Raw genomic sequence first — 17,026 nt, 5'->3', positions numbered from 1 at the left:
TGAAGAGTATAGTGCTGAGTCCTTTTTTCAGAACATGTTTGTAGAAAGTGCTTCTGCATAAACAAAGGGAGATGTAAAAAACTGCCTGACCCCCAAAATTGAGTAATATTGTTTTACTGAGGTAAGTGGGGCCTTTGCTTCCTTGTGTTTTTTCTACCACCAATGGCAAGTAAACGTTTGAAGAAAAGATGGAGGACACGAGGTGCGTTTAGCTCCTGGTAAGTGATAGTCCCTAAAGAGCCTACACTGTGTGCCGGTTCCAGGGGCTATGTGCTGAAGGACAGCATTCGTATTTCCTGGCTACAGCAGGCATCACAAGCAGGGGAGGAACCCCGCTGCAGTCCTGTTGGGTTCGTCACCCGCAGTCCACAGCTTGGCCCCACTGAGACACTGTGTAGAAAACCTAAATCAAGAGACTCAGGAAATGATAGTGCGCTTAGCATGCAGTCCCCAGGACCGGGGTTCGAATCCCCAACACAGATCCAGACAGGCATCGAGGACTTCCTGTAATGCTGGTGCTAAGGAGGCAAACTGTCACTGTGGCCAGAGTAGCTGAGCTGGCACGCTCTGGGTTCAGGGGCATACCGGTCTTGACAAACAGAGTGGACTACAACCCAGGAAGACAGCTGCCATCAGCCCACGCCTTGCGCTTGGACGTGCATATGCATACATACATATGCATACAGAAAATAAATAAATACGGCCGGGCGAGAGGAGCTGCTGGCTAAGCATACTCGCCACCAAGCCCGACACTGGTGTTTGATCCTCAAAACCTACACAGTAAGAGCAGAGAACCGGCTCCCACACGTTATTCTCTGACCTCCACATGTGGGCCTTGAAAAGTGCATTCCCAAATCATAGACACGCACAAGGAAATAAATGAATAGAAATAGGAAAGAGGGGAAACTCGTTTAAACAACGTGCTTCACTCTGGTCTTTCCTTAAGCTAGTCCTTGTGCCCGCTAAACAGGGTCTCACTATGCAGCCATGGCTTCTTTGGACTTTTGTTTACTTTTTAAAACAGGGCCTCATTATTTAATTCTGCCTGGCCTGGAACTTGCTGCGTAGACCAGGCTGGCCTCAAACTCACGGAGATCTGCCTGCTTCTGCCTCCCAAGTGCTGGGATTAAAGGTCTGTTCCACTGCATCCATTTGAATGTTTTATATCTACTTATTTGTTTGCACAGGCTAGGCATGTGCTCTGCCTCTGAATTATACCCTAACCTAGAACTTTTTTGCACTTAATTCGTAGTCTAGCCTATCTGGTATGCCTCATTTATATCTGGCAGTGGCATGTCACACTTTAAATCTTTTTTATTTTCAGGGTCACAGGACACAGTGGTATGACAGAGGTGCCATAGTTAAAATTCTTGCCCTGATGCTGCAGGGACAGTTGCTAGTCTGGTATCCAACAGCTTGCCTCACTTATGCAGACCGCAGCTGCTCAGAGTAGACACTGGAGCCAAGTTCTCAGGGGCAGGCTTCAGCTCTGCCCCTCACGGGTGTGGGACAATGCACAAGTTAGTAGCTTCTCAGCCCTTCAGCTTAGGGAGGGTTCCCTCCTTGGCCTGATGAGACCAATCTAGTGCCTGAGATGGCACCTACCATGTTGCAAGTGTGTAATAAAATTATTACCTCAAAGATGAAAGCGAGCTTAGGTTGAAGTATCTGTCGACTTGTTAAGTGTCTCTTAGTGCAGCACGAAGAGCAGGTGAGCTGGTGCCTGACGGTCCCCCCTTTCTTGTTCTTGGGTACCATGCCGAGCTGGATGTTGAACGTGTAGTCAACAGGTGACTTCCCCTCTTGCTCCCTAATTCCGAATGGATCTCATGGCTCCTTGGGCATTGATGTCCGTCCCTCTTCCAATAGCTTTGCAGCAGCTGCCAGCTTAGCCACACTTTCAGTTGAGAGCACACAAGCCTTCACGCATGCAACGACGCTTCAGGTTTTCCTCCTCGCCCTTGTGTGGCTGCTGCCCTGCCAGGCCCGGCTGCTTGTGGCTGCCTGAACGCGTCATGCTGTGCTGCCCTTGGATTTTTCCCCATGTTGTTATCCTTACCATCCCTGTCAGCACCCTCTGTGTTCTAGGGTCAGCTCATCTTCTGCCCCCTCCAAGAGTAATTTTAAAAACTCTTGTTCTCTTGTGGCACTGGCATTATCTCCGTGGGAGCCAGTAGGGCCCCGGAGCAGAGGGGCCAGATAAAGGCTGAAGATCAGATACCGATAACACTTGAAGGGTTCCAAAGATTTTGCAAAGATGCTCTTCCATATACTTTGATATGCAGTGATTGTTGCAGTGTTGCTGGCTAGAAAACATGATGTGGAGTGTTTGCCAAAAGCTCATTCATTCTTAGGGAGCCAAAAGTCAAACCTCGGTCTTCAGCCACTGGCCTAATGATTGCCGTTGCATATTCTGGAATGGGAAGAAAGTCACTGGGACATTGATAGGGATGGAATCTTGCACATGGATTTAGGAGTAGGAGTCCAGTGTCTGGGGAAGAAACTGGAGGAAGAAGTAAATGCCTGTCACTCAAGTCCCTGAGGTACACTGGAAAGGCTACTCTCAGTCCGGGGATTTTTGTCCTCTTGTCTTGCAGATCTTAGGGATGACCTGCGCTTCCTGTGTCCACAACATAGAGTCCAAGCTCACGAGGACAAATGGCATCACTTACGCCTCTGTGGCCCTCGCCACCAACAAAGCCCATGTGAAGTTTGATCCCGAAATCATTGGACCACGGGATATCATCAAGATTATTGAGGTAGGGGCTGGAGAGATGGCTCAGTGGTTAAGAGCACTGCCTGCTCTTCCAAAGGTCCTGAGTTCAATTCCCGGCAACCACATGGTGGCTCACAACCATCTGTAATGAGGTCTGGTGCCCTCTTCTGGCCTGCAGACATACACACAGACAGAATATTGTATACATAATAAATAAATATAAAAAAAGATATAATAAAAAAAAGATTATTGAGGTAGTCCGTTCCTGAAAACTGTGTGTCCACTTTACAAAGGAGTGGTATATAATGGCCGGAGAAAGGTAGCTAAGCGGAATGAAAAGGTCTGCTAAAAGCTATCGACCTTTCCAGAAAGTAGTACGGTTGCTTAATTAATTGAAGAAGGTTAGTTAATTGCAGGTTGTGTGAGCAGATTGTGAGTCAGTGGTAAGAGATGAGGCTGGCAAGGGGCTCACAGCTGGAAGTGCTCGCTGTGCAAGCCTGACTGACCACTCAGGTTCCATCCTGGAACCCCGTGGTCGCTTGGTCGGCAAGAACCGACTCCCCAGGGCTGTTAGCCCTGGCTTCCACACGTGTGGGCATACATACGCTCATACTTTTTTTTTTTAAAGAAAGAGATGAGGGGAAAGAGACATTACTTTTAGTTTTAAATATTTCCTGAAGATCATCAGTCTGGACCTGGTGTGGAGAGTTAAGCTGCCTAACCTATTTACAAATACTGTTTCTATCTGTGCCAGGTGTGTGCAGACTCAGAGAATGATGGCACCACACAGATGATTCCATACTCACCTCCTTGCTAGGCTTGTAGGGGAACATGGTCATCTTTGCATTAGGAACAGAGGGTTTATGACTGTCTTTCCTCTAGCTCCCTGTGTCTGTCCACAGACCTCCCATTTCCTCCTTCTGGTCTGTATTCTCCAGACTTGAGAGAATGGCCATCCACGGTGACTGGAATGGGTTAAGACAGTCCAAACTAGTAAGAGTAACTGTAGCAGTCAGGAGTAAGGGTTAATTACTTAGCGAAACTGACTGCTTATGAAATGTTATCCTTAATTGTTTCTTCCATATGTATAGCGAGAGATGCTTGTTGTGTGGCCCAGCAGAGCTTGTGGATATGGAAATGCTGCTGATGTTTTTATACAAGTAGGTTAGCTAGCTTCACAACTAAGTGAGGATAGAGCCCCAGAGGAGTTAGGTTCTTGCTCACCGATGCCCAGCTCACAGGAGGCAAGATGGCACTGCCAGCTCAGATCCCATTCTTCGGTACCCCGAATCTGAGAGAATAGTTAGTGTCCACATGTCACTCATGGGGCTAAGGAGTCGCCATGATGCAATAAGCAGGGAGAGTTCCCAGTGGGAGTCCTCAAACACATCTCACTTCCCCTTTGACTTCTAATACCCTTAGCTGCCTCCACCCTGCTCAGTGATTTAGTGTAGCCTCCTGGACCTTGGTCCATAGTGGAGAAATATTGGAAGATTGCCTGCCTTCCAGGCTCGTGACTCTGGGGCATCTTGTCCTGATACAGCTAGGCTGGGATTAGTTATGAGAGTGTTTGTCTTGTGTTGCCTCGACTGCCCTCCCACCGTGACTTTTCATTTTGGAGCTGCTCAGCGCCAGCATGCTGGGCCCTCTCTGTTTGGTGAGAAGGCATCTTGTGGCAGCTTTCCTGTGCGTATTCACAAGGAGCAGCAGAGATGTGGTGTTTGGTGAAGGTGGTGGCAGCAGAGCTTGGAGAAAGCACAGGGCTGAGGCATAGTCTGTCAGGACATCGAAAAAGCCACTCTTCAAGTAGAGAGGTCCTGAACGCAGGAGGAAGTTGCTCAGAAGCCTAGAGCCCCACCCTCTGCACCCAGTGTTTTAGTATACTTCTTCTCTCTGGCCCTCACTTTCCTCTTGCATAGGCGAAGTGCCAGGCCACAAGACACCTGAATTCTAACTTGAGAGTCTTTTGAAGTCAACCCTGGTCAGCTTTGGGACCCATTGAAGTTAGTGTGACAGTACCAACTGCCTTCACTCACAGTAGGGAGAGGCATGGCCATTCAGCGCCATGTCCGCGGGGTGGTACTGTCTCAGCATGGAGAGTACTGAACCTCTCTCTGAAACAGGTTTGGCAGCCATTTGGGACAAAGAGGTCATGAGAGGAAAACCTTAGGTCACCAGGGGAACTCTGAGATTTTAACTTCCGGGGCTGGAAATGCTTCCCACTTGTGCCTGTTTTAACCGCCATCTTTCTCCTTGCTCCCCACCCGTCTCTTTCAATCACAAGGAAACCGGCTTTCATGCTTCCTTGGCCCAGAGACATCCCAGCGCTCATCACTTGGACCACAAGGTGGAAATAAAACAGTAGGTAGAAAGCAGAAGGTGAAGGGTAGCCCTGACTAAGCCTCCACCCTCCTCTGTCCCCTGACTCTGGCTGATGCAGATGCCGTCATGCTCGACTGTGGCCCAGCCACCCCCCAGCTTCCTGGGTTCATTGCCTTTATCCTTGGGGTGGCATCAGCTGGGAGCATGCTGTCTGTAGAAGTGTCTGGCTGTTGGCAGCCTCTGTGTCTGTACCGCCTAGCTTGATAGTGTTCTTTAAATGTGCTAGTACGAGTGTAGAACTGAGGTTTTCTTTCTTTTTAAGTTTCACTAATTTTAATTTTAAGTTAACTAAATAGTCACCTGTAGCTGGTGGATGACATGGTAGATGTGCTTTAGCTGGGATAGAGGGAGGGGAAGGTTGGCTTTTTCTTTTACAATCTGTTTAGGCTTGCTTTGCATAAGTTCTAGAAGTAGGATCTGAAGACAGTCCTCAAAGCTAAGTGGAAAGGAAAGAGCCGGTGCAGGGAAGGGCACCTAGCCCAGTGACGGAGTGTATGCTTAGCATGCACTAGGCCCCGAATCTCCAGCCCAAAGTGGGGGTGGGGTGGGGTGGCCTAGGATGCAGATAGAGGTTCATTCATAGTTTTGGATGGTCGCTTAGTCTTTTTGACACACTTGAAGGCTGCTGTATGTAGCACAGTACCTCAGAGTGACTCCTTTCCTTGTGAACTATGACATCAGTGACTTAGGCAGATTCTGGAAGGTCCAGGAACCAGGAGACCCAGGATTTCCAACCCGGAGGAGTGTGTTAAGCTAAAGGAAGCATCAGGGAGTGAGGCTCCTTCTGGGGCTTTTGGAGTGCCTGCAGTATGGTCCAGTTGGCTTACCCAGGGTGCAGGGGGTTGGCAGGTGAGAGTTTGGGAAGTTAGTGGGTCTGCCTCTTGGATGGCTTCAGGCAGCAGCCTGAGCGCAGGATTGCAGGAGCTACATTAGGATACAGAACTTAAAAGAACCTTCAGTGAAGGATCCGTATGGCCTGTTTGGGATATCATGCATGATGTAGCCATATGAGGCCCAGATCGCATCTGTGATCCTTGGTTCTAAACTTTTGTGTTTACTGACAGCCTCACTAATCTTATACTCTTATTTTAAGTAGTTATTAAAAATTGAATGTGTAACTAAGCTTATACTAATAAAATACTGTTCATCCATTTCTTGCTTTGAGGGGAATCTGCATAAGACAAGAGCAAGAACACTAGGCTGCTGGAGGCTAGGGTGGTAACGAGAACACTAGGCTGCTGGAGGCTAGGGTGGTAACGAGAACACTAGGCTGCTGGAGGCTAGGGTGGTAACCTCTTTGGAGATAGTTCTCGTCTTCCAGTCCTCAGTTGCTGCACCTATAAATTGGTGGTCACATACCAGTTTATGCAAAGGCAGAGCTAAGCCCAAAGATATCCTTTAGATTGACGACTGTGTCGGGGTGAGCCTCACTTTTGGTTTACTCCATCTTAGATCTAACCTGATCTCAGTTCTGATGTGTCCGTGTTGCTGATTTTGCCTTCCAGGTGGAAGAAATCTTTCCTGTGTAGCCTGGTGTTTGGCATCCCTGTCATGGGCTTGATGATCTACATGTTAATCCCCAGCAATAAGCCCCATGAGACAATGGTCCTGGACCACAACATCATTCCAGGACTGTCCATTCTAAATCTCATCTTCTTCATCTTGTGTACCTTTGTCCAAGTATGTATTGGAAAGCTGGGCAAACCTCTGCCCCCTGTGCCCAGGCACGGCTAGGGGATCTCTGCCCTTCAACTGTGTCAGCAGCCCTTTGGTTCCGGTGGTACTTCACTGCAACTTTGCTGCCTCCCCTCTGGGTAGCTGCTGCTCTTATGTCTGTCTTATGACCAGCAGGGAGGGTTGCAAATGTGGAAACTGAGGAACGTGCCTGGCTTCACTGACAGCCTCACAGTCACTTCTCTGTGAGCGATTGAAACTTGTTAGAACAACCACCCTCTCCTCTCCTTGTAAGCTTGGTGAGCCTGTGTCTGTTCCTGGGGTGTGTGTGTGTATGTGTGTGTGTGTGTGTGTGTGTGTTACCAGTAGCAAGACTCAGGATCTCATACATGCTAGGCAAGCGTGCCATCATTCAGTCACCCCTCAAGTCCCCAATGCCCTGATTTGCTTATTATTTAATCTAGTTTACCTTAGTTGTTAGAATTATTAGATGAATGTCCCTGGAGCTCATGCTTCTCTTGAATGTTCTATCCTGAAAGGCAAAGCCATGGTCTTCAGCTTTGGGTAACAGGCAGGCTCTGAGGAACATCTGTGTATGCAGGCATGTATGTGCATAGAGAATGTCTGCATGGGAACATTTTGACATAGAAAACTAGGATTATTTAGGGGTAACCATCTGTAGGCTGAATTATTTTCCTATATTTTCTTTTTAATTGCAAATCCACTTTGATTTATCCTAAGTAATTTCAGCAGTACGGAAGCAAAGGGAAAGGTGTTCTGACTAATAATTACACACTCCTCTGGCCCAGTCCTGTTCTCTAGTATTGCTGCTGTATCTTCAGGAGTTAGGCATGTATCGCTCCGATATCTCACAAAGAGCAAATGTGTGTGTGCGCGGGCATGTGTGTTTATGCTTATATGTATGTATGCAAGTTCAACCTACACAGACACAGATGTTTGTTAATGGAAGTGGGGTTATGTTGAACACTAATGGATGCTGTCTCTTTTATTTGTGTCATGGACATATGCCATTGATGTACCTTCTCTCTAGAGACCATTTTCAGTAGAAGTGAGCCATCATCATCGTCGTTACCATTCTCTTATTATGGACATTTGCACGGCAGGCCTGCATTTTAAAGGCCTCATGTCCTTAAGGGCTCATCCACTTCTGTGGCCAGTAGCGTTCTGACCAGAAAATATGCTTCATCGGAGGCTGAGGCAGAGCGTGTCATCAGTAACAAATAACCACTGAGAACAGAGTGATACCAGATACTCACATGCACCTAGAATCCTCATCATCCCGTGGGCTCCTGGGCCTCCTCCTCTTTGTCTGACCCTTGCCCTCCCTGTCTTTCAGTTCTTTGGTGGGTGGTACTTCTATGTTCAAGCCTACAAATCCTTGAGACACAAGTCAGCCAACATGGATGTGCTCATCGTACTGGCCACGACCATTGCCTACGCCTACTCCCTGGTCATCCTGGTGGTTGCCATCGCTGAGAAGGCTGAGAAGAGCCCTGTGACATTCTTTGACACACCCCCCATGCTCTTTGTGTTCATCGCCCTTGGGCGGTGGCTGGAGCACGTGGCAAAGGTAGCTACCACTAGCTACAGGTTAACAAAAGGCACCATTTCTTCCAGTAATCTGAATCTCCGTCCATTGGCAGCCTGCGCTGAGACCCACCAATTATACAGGCTGTAGAGAATGACCAAGGAATCTGAGCCCCTATGTAATTAGGGCTGTAGTCACTAATCTCCCAGCTGCTTGTTCCTTCTGGAATCCCTGCTAATCTGGCTAATTAGTAAAACCTTTGTTCGGGTGATTGCACAGTGGAGCAAACTTTGAACTTTATGCCTGAGCTCACATGGTCTCTTAGTGCCTAATGGATTGTAGTCCGTGTGGAAACGCACACCTCCACCTCAGGCTTGGGTGATGTCTAACACTTTACACCGAGCCCAGCATTGGAATGGAGCCTGTAAAAGAAGGGGAAGAAAATTATTTTGAGGGTGAAAGAAAACGGCCTTTGGGGAGACTGGAATTGTTTTAATCTGAAGTGGAATGCTAAGGTCTTCTTAGGCAGCACCGGCCTGGGCTTTCCTTGTGGCATTGGCATGCGTGGCTGCCTTGGTGGTTAGTGGTGGCTGTGTGTTTTGCACCAGCCACCTTTGACACCGTGCTTGTGAGTGTCAGCCTGGGTTTGGGCAGTCAGCTCTCAATTTCCATTCCGGTTATTTCCTAGAGCAAAACCTCAGAAGCCCTGGCAAAACTCATGTCACTCCAAGCCACAGAAGCCACAGTCGTGACCCTTGGTGAGGACAACTTAATCCTCAGGTGGGTGTGTCCATCAATAGAGTTTGTGATCTTTCCATATCATCTTTGTAGTTCACAGCAAGTGTCCGTCTTGTAGTTAATGATGTGCAGGCCACTGTAGTCATTCCCTTGAGGTGCTGTCCTAAGCTTGCATTGGCTGCTGGAGCTTCTCCACATTCTGACCGGTGGCCTTTCTAAAGGCCTGCGTTGTACCGGTCTGTCTGTACTGCTGTGTGCTGGAATCCTTCAGCGACTCCCTGCTTTCTTAGGGTAAAGTCTCTAGCCCTTAGCGTGGCAGTGGAAGTCTGCTTTCAACTGCGCACTCTCCTGTCAAGCTCAGCCCCTTTCCATCTCTCATTGCAAAGCAGGTATAGCCATCCCCCAGCATAAATGAAATTTGGTTCTAGGACCCTCAGATGCCAAGTCACCCCATGCTTAAGCCCCTCCTCTGAAATGGAATAGTATTTGTATAGAATGTCACATCTCTCCACATGCTTTAAATCATCCCTAGAATAATTATGATACATTTACAATGCAATTACTATGTAAATAGGTATTATACTGTATTGTTTAGAGAACAATAATGCAAACATGTGAATGTTGAGGTCCTCTCCCTGCGCGCACACGTGTGTGTGTGTGTGTGTGTGTGTGTGTGTGTGAGAGAGAGAGAGAGAGAGAGAGAGAGAGAGAGAGAGAGAGAGAGGAGAGAGAGAGGGGAGAGAGAGAGAGATTTTGTTGGAGATGGGACCCAGGGCCTCTTACATGCTGAGCAAGTGTTGAACCACCAAGCTACATCCCAATCCCTTTCCTGAATATTTTTGATGCAAGATTGATTGTGTCTGCTAATTTAGAACTCTCAGATACATAGGGTTTAGCTATAAAAAAGTTCAGTAGTCAGTCTAGGACGTGGTCTGATTACAGACCAGGAGGATGTTATCTGGATGTCTTCTGTTGCAGAGAGGAGCAAGTGCCCATGGAGCTGGTGCAGCGAGGTGACATCATCAAGGTTGTCCCTGGGGGCAAGTTCCCAGTGGACGGGAAAGTCTTGGAAGGCAATACCATGGCCGATGAGTCCCTCATCACAGGTTAGGCGGTTTGCTTTATGTTCCCTTCAGTGGGGTCATGGTTGCCACTGGTGCACGTGACACAGAGTGGGCTGTCTTCTCTTCTAGGAGAGGCCATGCCTGTCACTAAGAAGCCCGGCAGTGTAGTGATCGCTGGCTCTATAAATGCTCACGGCTCAGTGCTCATTAAAGCCACCCACGTGGGCAACGACACTACGTTGGCTCAGATTGTGAAGCTGGTGGAAGAGGCTCAGATGTCAAAGGTAATGATGAAACTTAAAACACGTGATGAAACCCCTGCTTTGAGAAACGCTCATAGCCTAGCATACCAGAGGCCCTACACGTGATGAAACCCCTGCTTTGAGAAACGCTCACAGCCTAGCATACCAGAGGCCCTGGGGTCCATCTCCAGCACTGACTAAAAACTAAAATAGAATGGTAGGGCCACACGGACCTTACATCCCTAGCTAGTCCAGAGATGGAAGCTGGAAGATCAGGACTTCATGCTCATTCTTGGCCTGGGCCAGCTCCAGACCGCCCGGGCTACGTTATATCCTGCCTCCAGACAAAGAAACGTGAGGAATAATCTCAAGGTTCATAGGAGTACCCATCAGTTACCGAGCAGATGATTCCTAAGCGGGAATGGAGGGAGTTTGGACCCAACCCTACTCTTGTCTGTCTTGGTGGGTTGTAACTTTCTGTGGTCTTCGTGCTTTATTTTCGTAGGCACCCATTCAGCAGCTGGCTGACCGGTTTAGTGGATATTTTGTCCCATTTATCATCATCATTTCAACCTTAACATTGGTGGTGTGGATTGTCATCGGTTTTGTCGATTTTGGTGTTGTTCAGAAATACTTCCCTGTAAGTCGGGTGCCTTGGACAGGATGGTTGCCATGCTTTAAGTAACTGACTGCCATTGACCCTATTCTCTTGTGTCTCGGATTCACTGGGCTTTATTATCCATTATGTTTTATTTGCTTCTTTCACCTATTGGCAGCAAAGTCTATGTCATAGTAGGGTAATCAGTCTACTTGTGAAGATCTTTAGTGAGGGTGCTCACTGAAGGTCAGGGCTCTCACTCAGCGGCAGAGCACTCACTCAGTTTGTGCAAGGCCCTGGGTTCCATCGTTGGTACGGATACACACACAAATGCACTTTGCTATCTACTCAGAGATAATATTCATCATTTGGCTCCCAGTTGGAGTGCCTCAGGAATTTATTGGCCATTATAAGACATACGTTATAGAAAATAGACCACAATTTTGATGACATAATGCTATGCTAGATCTTAGGGGAAAATATGTTTTTTGATCCCTCTATCTACTAACACCAGCTTTAATATCCTGCCTTCCCAAACAGTGGTGCTTCTTGTGTTACTATACTACTTAAAGGCTACATGTCATTATAGACAAGGCTTTCTCATAATTAAACAGTTATTTAACAACAGAGTAAGGGGAGATACATTTTCTAACTTTAAGAAGTAGGTGAAGAACACTATCTTAGGAAATACTGTTCTATCAAATGTCAAAAACAAATGGAAAATACAATGTATCCTCAGAAAAATGTATGTGCTTAAGAAACAAGAGCGGACATCAGTGGTATCTAAAGACATCGTGGTTTTTATGACTGTGGTTTTATGAACTGATACCTGGAGGCCACAGTTGAGAGGCCAGCAGTGCCAGGCCTGAACTGCTAATGACCCATCAGTGCCAGCAGTGAGTGGAGCATCGTCTCGTCTTATCCCATGCCAGGGCTTATTTTAGCTTAGAGTAACAGAGTAAAGAACTAAAGATGGAACCTGTTTCTTCTTTTAAAATAGTTTCTGCCTGCAGGTAAAGGTATATCAGACACGGTGCACACTGTTTACTGAGATGCTGTTTTCTCCCTCGGTGTTTGTATGTTAAGCTGAGAAAGTCTTAGTTGAGTCCTTTGTGGCATCTAAGCAGCCCCCTGGTGCTCGAAAGAGTGACCCATGAATAAGCATGTTCCTAGGATCGCCAGCGGCAGCGCCCAGCCTGACGGTCAGGGGTTCCCTTTTCGGGAAGTTGAGAACATGTGGCTCTCTGCTGCTCCATGCTTTGCCCTCTTACTCTGATTCTTTTGTTTCCATATCTAAATCAGGGTGTGCGTTAACAACTGGAGCACTGCCTGTTTCTTTCAGATACTCTCGTCACTGTGGCAAGAGCGTCATTTGTAGGGAGGGTTCATGGTAGTTCCCGAAGTTTATCAGTGCCGCTAAAATGCCAAGTGTCATTTTAGTAAGAATGACAGTTAAAAGGATCACATTGTCTTTATCTCTTAAAAATCCCATCTTTGTTAAGTAGCATGCCCTTTTACACGAATACAGTGGCTTCTATGAATATTAAATAACACTTACAGTATACCTTATTTTAAAATCGTGCCTTTTAAAATGGAAGGATAAAGGCTGTGAAGAAGTTGTGATTCCTAATCTCATTTCAGAAAACACACTTTTTATTGTGATTAGTGAGTGTAGTGGTTCTTAGAATAGTGTCCCACAGCCGTAACCAGCAGCAAGATGAGTGGAGATCCCAGACAGCCAGTACAGGTCTGCACACCGTAAAGCAGACCTCTAGGTTGTTTTCTTTGGTTGATGAAACAGGCATAGAAGAACAAAAGCTGTTACTACAAGTGCTCCCAGTGCCCCAGTGCCCCAGTGCCCCCAGTGCCCCAGTGCCCCCAGTGCCCCCAGTGCCCCCAGGGCCCCCAGGGCCTCCAGGGCCCCCAGTGCTCCCAGTGCCCCCAGTGCCCCCAGTGCCCCCAGTGCCCCAGTGCCCCCAGTGCCCCTAGTGCCTCCAGTGACCCCAGTGCCCCCAGGGCCCCCAGTGCCCCAGTGCCCCCAGTGCTACCCTTTGCCCTTTCTGTGGTTGATGCGTTAGGCAGAAGATTTAATAGCACGAATAAAGCCATAGCATGTTTCCTTATGCTGCCTTTTAAATCTCACTGTCTCACTGCTTCCTTTCCGCCTTAGTGCATGTAGCTTCATCTTCCGGTCAGTTGCCTAGTACTCCATTATGTGTGTAGCTTAGCTGACCAGTTAGTTCCCTTTTGGTTGTCCCCAGGTTTTGCTATAATGGGAAGAAAACGGTGATAGATATCCTTGCATCATCTGAACATAGATTCTTTGGAGAGCTATTGAAGCTTTCATAATAATGAAACCCAAAACAATGATGGTTGTGATTGCTAACATGCCGTGCCAGTGCTGGTCTGTGCAGATGTCTGTTTGTGTGCATTTGCCTCATTTACAAGCACAAAGCACTTCTGAGATTCTTTAATTACCATTTTATACCCGGGGAAGCTGAGGCAGAGAGGGGTGAAGTTAACAGTAGCGCCGGGCGTCTGACTTCTGAGCTTGTGCTCCAGCAGGGTCTGCATGACTCTGCCCCTGTCCCACCGTGCCTCTTTGAGGGAAGCTATAGGAAGAAGTTGGGGAAGTAGGAAGTGGGGCAGGGAGGTCAGCTCTGATACTGAAGCTGCACAGAATTACAGGCACGTTCCCTAAACAAGCTCACTGCGTTCTCAGTTCCCCCTGCCCCTCTGTGACAGTCTGGCTGTGCAGCTCCTCCCTGAGTGCCTCATCTGATGTTTCTCCCCTCTGCAGAACCCGAGCAAGCATATCTCGCAGACAGAGGTGATCATCCGTTTCGCCTTCCAGACGTCCATCACCGTGCTGTGCATCGCCTGCCCCTGCTCCTTGGGGCTGGCCACACCCACAGCAGTTATGGTGGGCACTGGGGTGGCGGCCCAGAATGGTGTCCTGATCAAAGGAGGCAAGCCTCTGGAGATGGCACACAAGGTGAGCCCTGTCAGGTTCTCTGTGGGAACTTGGATAACAGTTTTTACTTATAAAATAGTAACTCTTTACTGTTCTTAAGAGGAAAGCCTGAGGGTAAGTGTTGGCGGCTGGAGCAGGAAGCCATGACTGCCTGGGAGCAAAACCAGCAGCAGTCTATGGCTGTGCAATTCACTGCTTCGTGGACAGTCATGGACTCCATCTCATGATGGGATTCATAAGAGACTACATCACGGGGAGGTTAGGTAACCTGCAGCTGTTAACAAAGTTGCCAGTTCACAGGTTCCTGTGACTCGGAAGAGCGACAGTCTATGTTAAGACTCTTCACTTAGGTTGGTGTGGTGATATGTGCCTGCAGTCCCAGCTCTCAGGAGGCCGAGGCAGAAGCATCATGAGTTCACGTTTTACCTGAGCTGCCTAGCGAGACTGTATCTAAGGAAACCAAAGTCCTCCTTTTGCCCAGCACACCGGTCTGCACTCCTATTTGTCCTCTGCACTGTTTGCTGCACACTTCCTGCAGACAGGCCCTGCACCAGGCTCTGGCACCAGTCATGGCTCCTAGTTTCCAAGGAGCTTACAGCATAGGGGAAGGACAGGTGTCCCAAGTACTGAGTATTAGGACTACAACTCGATAAGGACACTGGGGCTTGGCCTGTTCAGGGTCCTTAGGTAGTGCTGGTGCTCGGGGAAGTTGAGTAAGAGCTAGCCTGCTGATGTGAGTGGGTCCGTGGGGACCATGCAGCTGTGTGGATCATACACGAAGTCTGCTGCGTTTCCCTTCACTGTTCTGACCCTAGCACTCAGTTTCAAAGCACCTGGGGCTGAATAAACTAATAAACAACTAGAAGAAAATCTGAGACAGAATGTGTTGAGGGAGGGCCTAGTTACGAAAGCTTTGAAAGATCACATAGTAGAGTAGATTGCTCCTTCAAGCCACTAGGCTGTATGCTGGCAAAGTCAGGGTGGACCAGGGGAGGCAGGGATCTTTGGAGGGAGATGATCAATTAACAGTGTTGAAGGCAGGGCCTACCACTGAGCTTGGGAATCCAACAGTGTATGCATCTGCTGCTCTTGGATCATGGATCTGAACAGAGCAACCTGCTGCCCTCTACTGGGTCAAAGGAAAAGTACAGTTAGCTGTACAGACTGGCAATTGTTGCCTGCAGAGTTAGGAAGGTAGCAATAGTTCCCTGCCCAAGGCAGGTTGGAAGAAGCTCTTCCTTAAGACTCGGGAACTCTGAAAGCTGCCTCCATGTTAAGTCCTGACATGAAGTTGTTCTTGCAGATAAAGACTGTTATGTTCGACAAAACTGGCACCATCACCCACGGGGTCCCCAGAGTCATGCGGTTCCTGTTGCTTGTGGACACAGCCACACTGTCCCTCAGGAAGGTTCTGGCTGTTGTGGGTACTGCAGAGGCCAGCAGTGAGCACCCCTTGGGCGTGGCAGTCACCAAATACTGCAAAGAGGTATGCAGGCCTTGGCGTTGCGTTGCAGGGATTTTGCATTGCGTTGCAGGGCCTTGGCATTGAGTTGCAGGGCCTTGGTGTTGCATTGCAGGGCCTTGGCGTTGCGTTGCCTTCTCTCCCATCAACCTCATCTTCCACACACTTCCCTGCTTAGCTGCCTCGGAGGAGGTCTTCACTTGTGGTAGACAGGGCTTGTAGTGGCTCCTTCATGGCTATTTGTGGAACGAGATGGTAACACTGGACGTAGGACAGAATGAGTGAGAAATGACTCCTCTGCCTTCTGAGGACCTAGGTCTGAAACAGGGGAAGACAGGTACTTCAGTAACTTCTTTATTCGGTGAGGGTGAGGGATCACAAGTGGGATTAGCTGGAGGAGCTAGCTCACGTGAGCTGAGAAGCCCGATTTTGGGGAGTTCAGAGAAGCACTGTACCTCTCCTTCTACCCTAAAACAGTGGAGTGCATTAGGGGGCCATACTGATAGTGCTAATTGGCTTGAGCAAAATTTTATCATTGATATATGGGGTGATGTAGGTACCTCAGAAAAACATCAACAAGGGAGAGGGTGTTTGAGAAGTTTTGTACTGTGCTTGTCCCTCAGAGGGGTCAACACACTGCTGTTTGACCTCTCCCTGTATGGGTCAGGGGGAAGACTTCCTCTTGCTGACTGTTCTGATGACCTCTATCATTTCCGACCCCTTCCCTGGGTATCACACATGGGGAATGATATGTCTGGCAGCTTCAGAATGGCTTTGTCCCATGCTACTTACCGAGCCCATCGTTGTAGTGTAATCACTTTCAACATGGAAACATCTGTGCGGTGTGAGGTGATTTGACTTTTCCCTTGGATCTGCAGCCTGCCCGTGTCATGAGGTATTCACCTAGGGAGGGTGTAGCTCTTTAACCTGGTTCAGGTTGACAGCCAACCGTGAATCTGATGAGAGAACGCTTGCTGAGCTCATAGTGCCTTTGCTTTGCTTTGCCTTTACTTGCCCCTTCTGTCCCTTTCTCTCCTCACTGGCCTCACTCCAGTCTCTGTGCTGCTCTCCTGCCTCCACAGGAACTTGGGACAGAGACCCTGGGATACTGCACAGACTTCCAGGCAGTGCCGGGCTGTGGGATTGGCTGTAAAGTTAGCAACGTGGAAAGCATCCTGGCTCACAGTGATCCGACTGGTGCCCTGAATGGGGATGGCAACTCTCCCACAGGAAAAGGTATTCCTTGCTCCTGGATCTGGGGATGGCTGGACTCATCTTGGGTGAAAGCAAAGTCAAGCCAGTCCGTACCAGACCCTCCTGTGCGATTCCCTTCCTGTAGAGATGAAAGGCTTACTGCTGGGCACTCCACGCCTTGCCTACCCCAGGAATGCCTGCTTTGGTACATCTAAAGTTTTTATGTATTTTGTTTTTGCAGTGGGTTTTGCTGTGTTAGCTTCCAACCTGTGAGCTCGAGTGACCCTCCCTCCTCAGCCTTCCAGGTAGCCGAGACTGTAGGTGTGCTCTACCGTCCCGGCTTATACCTCCAGATTCTGAGGCATATGGAAGGCTGAAGTAGCATAGCACAGAGTTATAGCGACTCCTTCCCTGGAATGTCATCTTTCTCACT

At 48.4% G+C, this 17,026-nt stretch overlaps 1 protein-coding gene across 1 annotated transcript in view; it reads left to right on the top strand.

Annotated features, from left to right (window-relative positions):
* Positions 1–17,026, top strand: part of Atp7b (ATPase copper transporting beta) — a 70,868-nt gene that overhangs the window by 43,504 nt on the left and 10,338 nt on the right. Inside the window, exons 5-15 of the mRNA XM_005362406.3 lie at positions 2,598–2,759; positions 5,001–5,077; positions 6,604–6,778; positions 8,130–8,363; positions 9,010–9,101; positions 10,038–10,165; positions 10,253–10,407; positions 10,871–11,005; positions 13,764–13,958; positions 15,241–15,423; positions 16,482–16,635. Coding sequence (XP_005362463.1) covers positions 2,598–2,759; positions 5,001–5,077; positions 6,604–6,778; positions 8,130–8,363; positions 9,010–9,101; positions 10,038–10,165; positions 10,253–10,407; positions 10,871–11,005; positions 13,764–13,958; positions 15,241–15,423; positions 16,482–16,635 — 1,690 coding nt within the window. The remainder of the gene's footprint in view (positions 1–2,597; positions 2,760–5,000; positions 5,078–6,603; positions 6,779–8,129; positions 8,364–9,009; positions 9,102–10,037; positions 10,166–10,252; positions 10,408–10,870; positions 11,006–13,763; positions 13,959–15,240; positions 15,424–16,481; positions 16,636–17,026) is intronic.

The sequence above is a fragment of the Microtus ochrogaster genome, linkage group LG7_11 (assembly GCF_000317375.1).
Source record: "Microtus ochrogaster isolate Prairie Vole_2 linkage group LG7_11, MicOch1.0, whole genome shotgun sequence".
Lineage (NCBI taxonomy): Eukaryota > Metazoa > Chordata > Mammalia > Rodentia > Cricetidae > Microtus > Microtus ochrogaster.
Note: the sequence above shows the minus strand (reverse complement) of the source record. Positions and strands in the feature narration are given on the sequence as shown.